Source organism: Lolium rigidum, chromosome 2 (assembly GCF_022539505.1).
Source record: "Lolium rigidum isolate FL_2022 chromosome 2, APGP_CSIRO_Lrig_0.1, whole genome shotgun sequence".
NCBI classification, from domain to species: Eukaryota; Viridiplantae; Streptophyta; class Magnoliopsida; order Poales; family Poaceae; genus Lolium; species Lolium rigidum.
Window position 1 is genome coordinate 238,713,632 of NC_061509.1, and position 8,646 is coordinate 238,722,277.

General features: G+C 51.0%; 2 protein-coding genes across 2 annotated transcripts in view; one reads left to right on the top strand and one right to left on the bottom strand.

Annotated features, from left to right (window-relative positions):
* The first annotated feature begins 1,056 nt into the window (after positions 1-1,056).
* LOC124690692 (F-box protein SKIP19-like) lies at positions 1,057-2,028 on the top strand. The gene is made up of 2 exons (XM_047224047.1): positions 1,057-1,391; positions 1,638-2,028. The coding sequence occupies exons 1-2, from the start codon at positions 1,057-1,059 to the stop codon at positions 2,026-2,028; spliced, it is 726 nt and encodes a 241-aa protein (XP_047080003.1).
* Positions 2,029-2,759: 731 nt separating this feature from the next.
* The window catches only part of LOC124690693 (auxin-responsive protein IAA7-like), a gene marked incomplete at its 5' end in the record, with an annotated part of 30,326 nt that continues 24,439 nt past the window's right edge, over positions 2,760-8,646 (bottom strand). Inside the window, 2 exons of the mRNA XM_047224048.1 lie at positions 2,760-2,898; positions 3,823-4,072. Of these exons, the coding sequence (XP_047080004.1) occupies positions 2,760-2,898; positions 3,823-4,072 (389 nt within the window). The remainder of the gene's footprint in view (positions 2,899-3,822; positions 4,073-8,646) is intronic.

Genomic DNA, 8,646 nt, shown 5'->3' on the forward strand with positions numbered 1-8,646 from the left:
AGCTCCCTCGCCGTGCGCTCTCCTGGGCGCCCACGCCATTAATACCGGTTCGTAAGGAACCGGTACAAAAGGGGAGACCTTTTGTACCGGATCTTTTATACAGGTTGAGAAACCGGTGCAAATGACCCTCTGAAACCGGTATAGATGAGCGTTTTTCTACTAGTGTCCTCTCCTTCTTGTGGCAGGCGTTCCCGACATGGCTATCATCACGGGCGTAGCAGCCGTAGTGGTAGTCGTCCACGCCTTCATGTGTGTGGCCGCCGGGGGCGTCTTCTCCATCTCCATCTCCTCCATGGTCGTATACATGCGGACGACCAAGCATGCTGTATTGCTGTGAACGATACGGCCGCGTATGGATAGTCAGAAACTCAGAATCTCTCAGCTGGCTGGGAAACCGCGACCGGCAATTCCCAGCCCAGGCAGCCCAAGACGCCGCGCCCACCTGCGGCTTGACCGCCCGCATTGCAACCACGAACGCCAACTCCACGCCCAAGTACACCGGCGTCGTGCACACCAACCCATGCCCACGCCTGCTACTGACTACGTAGCTGCGTCCGAAAACACCATGTCTATTGTCTCCGTCACGGCGCCCATCTCCGACGAGGGTGTCGCCGGCATGGTCATCACTCATCACCGCCGTGGCGCCGTCTACCTGCTCCTATGATCCTATCCACCAGAATCAGTGATTTTATTAGATTGGATAGCTTGCGTTAACAGAGCGCATGAATACTCGGGAGATTAAACGGAAACAAGGTGATTCCGATTTTCTCGCAGAAACCTGCGTTAACGGAAATCTTTTTTTGATACCTGCAGCATTAACCGGGAAAGACAGGATTGTGTCTCGATTTTGTTTTCGCGAGCTATGACCACCATCCCTAGCAGGCTCTATAAATTGGTTTCAACAAGATAACCAAGCGTACTCAGATTACATCGGCTTCAGAAAACCTTCTCGGCGGCGGTGGAGAGTCAGAACGCGCTGCCGGAGAAAAGGTACGCAGGCGCTGCCAGAGAGTCTGAGCTTTTCACCTCCAGGTTCAGATCTCTGAGTTGCGGCCCATGGACGCTGCGCCGTCGCCCGTGACGGAGGAACCGCCTTCTCGGGACTGGTCGCTCCTGCCCCTCGACGCGCTCTCTTTGGTCTTCGTCAGGCTCGGGGCCTTGGAAGTCCTCAGGGGCGCTGGCCTGGTCTGCCGGTCGTGGCTCGATGCGGCGAAGGTGCCAGACGTGTGGCGTGTCGTGGACATGGAGAACCACAAGATGATGCTCACGAAGAATTCAGATGCCTTACAAGCGACGGCGAAGGTAGCTGTGGACCGTTCCAGTGGACAGCTTCAGTTGTTTGCCGGGAGTCAGTTTGTCACCGAGGAGCTCATGCAGTATATTGTGGAAAGGTGTTTCCTTCATCATTTGCTTGCAGTTTTTTACCTTTTAGATGTATAAAGGCATCTCTCTCCCCCGCTCCGTCCAATTAAAAAATTGCTTGCAGTTCTAAACTCAATTGCGGAGTAGTGGTAGTTTCTGTCAGTATGCATGTTAGTGTGTGCTAACTAGATCTATCCCGTCAGACTGAAACTTTGTCATATGGAGTACATTGTTTCCACATAACTCTTATGAAATGATCGCCCTATTTTTTGCAGGTCGCCCTTGCTGAGTACCCTTCGGCTTGTATCCTGCCGGAAGGTCTTAGGTGAACGACTTTCTGCTGTTATAAGAGAGTCACCTCTGAGCAAGCTCAGTTCCCTTGAACTCGACTTCGTTGACCTCACAATGGGAGAATTAACTGTGGTTCTTGAGAACTGTCCTATCCTTGAGGTTCTCACAGTGCGCGATTGCTGGAAGATGGACGAGAAAGACGAACAGGTCCTGCGAGCGAAATTCAGCCGGATCAAGACCCTGACGTTCGAGGATTATGAGGATTTTGACTGGTACGACTACGAGTTTATGAAGTGCTTGAGTAATTTATTTTGTGATACTTATCGTTACATTTATGTTTGTGATGCTAGTATGCTTTTAAGTATGCTATGCTAGACTAACACCGGTGGTTATCACGCCAGGACCTTTGGATGACACGGGCGTTGGCTAAGGCGTACCCAGGACGGAAAAAGTGTGCTTCGTGAGTTAGCCGGTGAGTTGGGTGTGGACCATTTGGGGCCAGCTAGTCAAGGGTTTTTCCAGCTACAAGAAGAATGTTCTGTAAGCGATCAAGAGAATTATGAATGAAGTGAAGTGTCAACTGTCTATCTCGCCCGTTGCTTTCTTCTTACTCAAGTCACCAATTCTCTCAAGCCAAGGTTGAACTATACTCCCTCTATTCATAAAAATAAGACATTTTAGACATTTTAAAGTGAACTAGATACACCTTATAATTAGTGATTTTACATAGGAGTATTAAAAGTAAGCTAGATATATAATAAAATAGATAAATGAATCTAAAAAAAAGCTAAAACATCTTATATTAGTGAACAGAGGGGTAGATCGCACGCTCGGCAATCACACTGGCCCGGGGATATTACAATTGGTATCAGAGGTGACGAGATTTTTCTGGCCAACAGACATAGAACTCCTGGTGGAGTGTCTTGGATCGGAGCATTTCTCGATTTCAGTCGAATTTTTGCTCTGAATAGTGTATATCCAGATGCTTGTTGGCTGGGCTTGACAGGCGAATACGTTGGCGCCAACCAAACAATCCCCACCAACCCAATTGGTCCGCAACACTGCATTGGGTAACGTCACTACTTTGGGTGTTGAATATCTCGCCACTACTTCGGGACGTTGTGGTTGCAGCAGTACCACAGAACGATGTTCTCGCCTGGGCTTCTCTGATGGATGATCTGGAAGCCAAATTTGGTGCCACAGATCATATGCAGTTCACGGAGGAATTGTTGCCTTTCAACCAGACTACAACAGTTTCAGAGTATAAGCACCAGTTTGACAAACTTTTTTTTAAAACGAAGGCAAAACCTATGCCTTATTCATTAATTAAGAAGAGAGTGCTCAGTTTTTAGAAAAAAACCCGGATAAAACCTGCATCAACAGGGCCAAGCCCACACTAAACGGCACACCCAACACGAACATTCCAAAATCCAACACGAACACTTCAAACACAACACCCCAACACCACGCCGACAACGACATGCCATGGTATCGGGGGCACCTGTCAATCAACTGCGGAATCAGGGTAGGCAACAACCATATTAGCGAGAAAATCGCAAATCTCTCTAGCTACGATAGCTCCAGGCACCGTTGCTAGCAACCCTGACTTAGCAGTCCCATCACCAACAAGAACCACCTTCCTTCCGGACTCAGACGAGGTAGAGACTGCAGCGTCAACCAACCAGTCTTCTCAAACCCCAGTGCCTGACTCGGCGGAGAAGCCACCACCAATATCTCGTGCGAGACAGACCTCACTTTCTCGACGGAAGGAGATATAACCACAACACAACACAACTCCAGGAGCTCAGGCATGACCTGCATGACCGGAGCCGTGACCGCCGCGGTCGCCTTAGAACGAGGAGAGAAACAACCGAAATGTCCCGCTTTGCATGCACCCACTTTGCCAACAACATGCAGCACCAAAGGATCGGCATGAGAGAGCCTACCCAACACAGCCTCCGCCCACTCCAGAAAGCCCCCAATCGCTAGGAGCCAGCCGTGCAAGGAGTCAACAACCTCATGAAGAGGATGAACGGCCTCATGCAACAACTCAGCTTGCTTCTCCAAAGAGGATAGCAAATCTGTTGAGTCCAAAGAGCTAACGGGGGCAGAAACAACTGACACCCAAGACTGACGACGAGGCACAACGGACGGGAGCGAAACCTCAACCTGGGCGCGGCGAGGAGCATGCACTTGGCAAGGCGATGATGCGACAGGGCCTGCCAACATGCTGAGAGGGCGCCAAGCGTTACGGCAGTCACGAGCCCGATGACCGTTCTCAAGGCAACGAGAGCACCTGAAGGGATCACAGCAAACGGCAGCACGGTGACTAGGAGCGAGGCATCTGCAACATCTTCCCTTGAGCCAAGCTGGGGCAGGACGACATGCAGTTGGCGGGATGGGCAGAGCTGGGCGGCTGCTATCACCAGATTTTGGCCAAATCAGGAGATGGGCCGTAAGTGAAGATGGGCTTTGAAGATTACACATGGAGCGTCTTTGAAGCGGCCTTGCGCTAAGAGTTTGGGCTAGATTGCCCGTATATCTGTAAATATAGTAGATCGCATCGTGTCTAGAATTAATAGATAGAGTTTAGCCCGTGCACGGTTAGGTGCACGCCTCAATTAGAAAGTCCCTTGGACTATAAATATGTATCTAGGGATTATGGAAAAAACAACAACCAACGTTCAACACAAACAAATCTCGGCGCATCGCCAACTCCTTCGTCTCGAGGGTTTCTCCGGTAAGCACCATGCTGCCTAGATCGCATCTTGCGATCTAGGCAGCACAAGCCTACCCACGATTGTTCATGCGTTGCTCGTGCTGAAGCCTTTTTGATGGCGAGCAACGTAGTTATCTTAGATGTGTTAGGGTTTGCATTGTTCTTCGTATCATATGCTATCGTAGTGCAACCCTTATACATCTAGCCGCCCTTACACCTATCTAAGGTGTAGGGGCGGCACCCCGCTTGATCATAGTTTAGTAGATCTGATCCGTTACGATTGCTCCTTGTTCTGCAAGGATTAGTTTAATATCCGCAATAGTTAGGCCTTACAAAGGGTTGGAGGATCCAGCGGCGTGTAGGGTGAAGTTTGCTAGCCCTAGACAGGGATGTTCCGGGGATCAACCTCGTGTTGGTTTTTAGGCCCTGTCTAGGATCGGCTTACGGTCACCGTGCGCGAGCGCGAGGCCCAATCGTGAGTAGGATGATCCGATTATGCGGTGAAAACCCTAAATCGTCGTAGATCTCATTAGCTTTATCTTGATCAAGCAGGACCACCATATATTCGGACACCTTGTACGAATCATGGGTGGATCGGCTCTTTGAGCCGATTCACAGGATAACCTGAGAGCCGATCGAGGCTCGTATTTAATGTTTACGTGTATGCCATGCAGGAAACTAAGCGAGGCATCATCCAACACCTTCCTGACCAGGTATAGGTCAGGTGGCACGCCCTTGCGATAGCATCGGACGTGTGACCAGGAGGCTTTGTGGGCCGTCGCTCTGAGGGACTGGGGCCAGCCGCAGCCCTAGTTGTTCCCGGCTCTACTATGTTGCCAGTCACTGCCCGCCGGTGGGTTTCTGACGCCAACACATTCTGGCACGCCCGGTGGGACCATCTTCGACATCCACCACATCGCCATCTACATCCGAGATGGCGGAAAGCACTCCGGTCAAGTACGAGGATCCGCACGATGAGCTCAAGAAGAAACATGACGAGATCAAGGCAACCCTCGAAGCCGAACTCATCGGCTCTTTCCGCGAGCCCTCTCCCATGACATCAAGTGGAAGGGGTTCTCACATGAAAGTGCGTTCCGGGCCCGTCCGCCGTTGCCATGCGCATTGGCAGCACCGAGAGTACCGATTTCACCGGCGTCCACCGTTAACATGGTGGAGCGTACTTACCTTGAAGGGTGCCAGCCAAGATCCCCACTCGACATCAACATGGTGGGACCTGGGCACCACCCTGGTAAGGACGGAGATGAGGGCAGCTGCTCTCATAGCAAAGACACAGAGGAAGCCGCTCCACGCGAACGGCTCCGCCAGGACGGCAAGCGCTACGTCACAGAGGGAGAAGTGAAGAACATAAGATATCGGCGACCTCTCTGCGATCACCTCCTCAACAAGTATGTGAGTCGGTATGACCAACGCCGGCGATACAACGACGATGATGAAGAAGATCGTCCGGCTAGGGACGACGAGGAGACATCGTCGGCATGATCACGACGAGGAGCGATACGAGCGCCACGCCAAGGAAAAGTCGAGGGAGCAAGACGACGTGGATAGGCACTGGGACTGCCCCTTCTTCAGACACTGCTGGGATTCAGGAATGAGCCGATTGCCAACAATCGGCAACTGCCCAGAATGCAAACGGAAGAAGAAGGATGCAGCTAAAGTGTCTGTGTTCAAGCGTCTAGGGCCTCTCCCGCCTCGGGACAAGCATGCTGAGTCCGCTCGGGTGGAAGATCTCGAGGAACTAGAGGACGATGATGAAGAAGATAAGTATCATCGGCCAAAGTGGTGCCCTGATGGGCTCAGCCGTTCCCAGAAGCGAAGGGTTCAGCGTCTGCGTGGGTTGGAGGAAGCTGAAAGATTATACCTACACACGTTGAGGAAGGCACGGCCTGATCTGGCCGCCAAAATTCAGCGAACCCTGGACGAAGAAGGTCGGCCACAAAGAAAAGAGTGGCGCCCCAAGCAAAGGAAAGCCGATGACGAGACATCGGCTGGCACAAACATGGTCTTCATTCTTCCAACGGAGTTTAGCGCTCAAGGATTGTACGAAGCACCTGTGGCACATTTGGACTGCGGCCCACGGCCGGTCATCTTTGAGAAGCTGCGAGAAAGAAGTTACAGGCATCTGAAGGCCCTGTACTTGCGAGGTTACATCAATGGGCAGCCTGTCAACAAGATGTTGGTAGACACCGGAGCGGCAGTTAATATTATGCCATACTCCATGCTACGTCGGTTGGGACGCTCCAGCTCGGATCTGATCAAGACCAATGTAACACTAAGCGATTTCAACGGCCAATCATCTGACGCACAAGGTGTTCCGAATGTGGATCTGACCGTAGGAAGGAAAAGCTGTCCCTACGACGTTCTTTATTGTCGACGACAAGAGTACCTATGCTTGTCCTACTAGGAAGAGATTGGATCCACGCCAAGCTGTTGCATTCCATCCACGATGCACCAATGCCTAATACGATGGGATAGAGATGAAGTAGAAGTCGTCCACGCGGATGATTCGGTCGAGATTTCAACAGCTGGCATGGACGTTTGGGAGACATCGGGCCAAGAGCCACTCTCGGGCATCAATTTGGACGGCTAGCGAGCGCATCGACGTGACAAAAAACGGGGTTAGGCTGGTTTTATCCACCGGCCTAACCGTGTAACAAAGCAAACGTCGATGGACGAACGTGGCCAGGCTGATCCTTGTGATCGGCCCCAAAAAATTTATGGAGGAACATTACAAAACCTTCATCGAGCAAGCAACGTGGAGGCCGGTTCCAGCAATCGGCCAAAATTATCCTCACCATCCACCCTGCCTGGGTTCAGTATTTAATCCAACAGGGGATACCTGAAGAGCCGATACCATCAATTCTCTTGACAGAATCGGCTCGGGGGGCACCTAGGTGGATGAAACACGAGGATATGCAGTAGGAATGTCTTGCAAGTACCCAGCAGCCCAAGATATTCTTTGATGATGGGTATTGAGGTATGGGGGCCGATACATAAATCGGCCGTAAAAAATTCAAATTTTTTTAAACACAGCCGATGTGCAGACATCGACTTAAGGATAAAAGCCGATGTGTGAGGGCCGATACATGAGCAGTTATCGAGTTACATGGAGAAGCTCTACTGGAGGAACCCCCTCAATGGAATTGTTTGGTGACTCAAATCGGCCCTTCAAGGATCCCTAACTCCCATTGGCAAGTCTTCAAGTTCAGCGGTGCTAGCAGCATAAACATGCAAGTCAGGGTAAGGATGAGCCTAACGAAGGGGGCATATCTCTTCTAGGACCAGGAGAACAGCCGATGATGAAGCAATCGGCTGTAACGTTTTTTGCCTGAGGCTTGACCAAGGTGGTGACTTGGTAGCTGTCACTTCCAGGGTTTGTTACGTCCAGAGTTTTGGAGGGCATCAGAAATTCAAGACATCCTCACCGAAAGTTGCTTCAGCCTGCCAAAGATGATGAACCGATCTGATCAGCCAGGCGCAAGATTTGAGCTGGAGAAGCTCGGGGGGTGATACGTCTCCGACGTATCGATAATTTCTTATGTTCTATGCCATATTATTGATGATACCTACATGTTTTATGCACACTTTATGTCATATTCGTGCATTTTCTGGAACTAACCTATTAACAAGATGCCGAAGTGCCGGTTCTCGTTTTCTCGCTGTTTTTGGTTTCAGAAATCCTAGTAACGAAATATTCTCGGAATTGGACGAAATGAAGACCCAGGGCCCTATTTTTCCACGGAGCTTCCAGAAGACCGAAGAACACACGAAGTGGGGCCACGAGGTGGCCAAGCTATAGGGCGGCGCGGCCCAAGCCCTGGCCGCGCCGACCTATAGTGTGGGCCCCTCTTTAGCCCCCGACTCGGCCCTTCCGCCTACTTAAAGCCTCCGTCGCGAAACCCCTGATGCGAAAAACCACGATACGGAAAACCTTACCGAGACGCCGTCGCCGCCGATCCCATCTCGGGGGATTCTGGAGATCTCCTCCGGCACCCTGCCGGAGAGGGGATTCATCTCCCGGAGGACTCTACACCGCCATGGTCGCCTCCGGAGTGATGAGTGAGTAGTTCACCCCTGGACTATGGGTCCATAGCGGTAGCTAGATGGTTGTCTTCTCCTCATTGTGCTTCATTGTTGGATCTTGTGAGCTGCCTAACATGATCAAGATCATCTATACTGTAATTCTATATGTTGTGTTTGTCGGGATCCGATGGATAGAGAATACCATGTCATGTTAATTATCAAGTTATTATACA

Bases quoted from the DNA above. Each gene is read 5' to 3' on its own strand.
- LOC124690692 (XM_047224047.1), top strand. From the start codon at position 1,057: ATGGACGCTGCGCCGTCGCCCGTGACGGAGGAACCGCCTTCTCGGGAC. The intron at 1,392-1,637 runs GTGTTTCCTTCA...TATTTTTTGCAG, and splicing joins ATGCAGTATATTGTGGAAAG to GTCGCCCTTGCTGAGTACCC.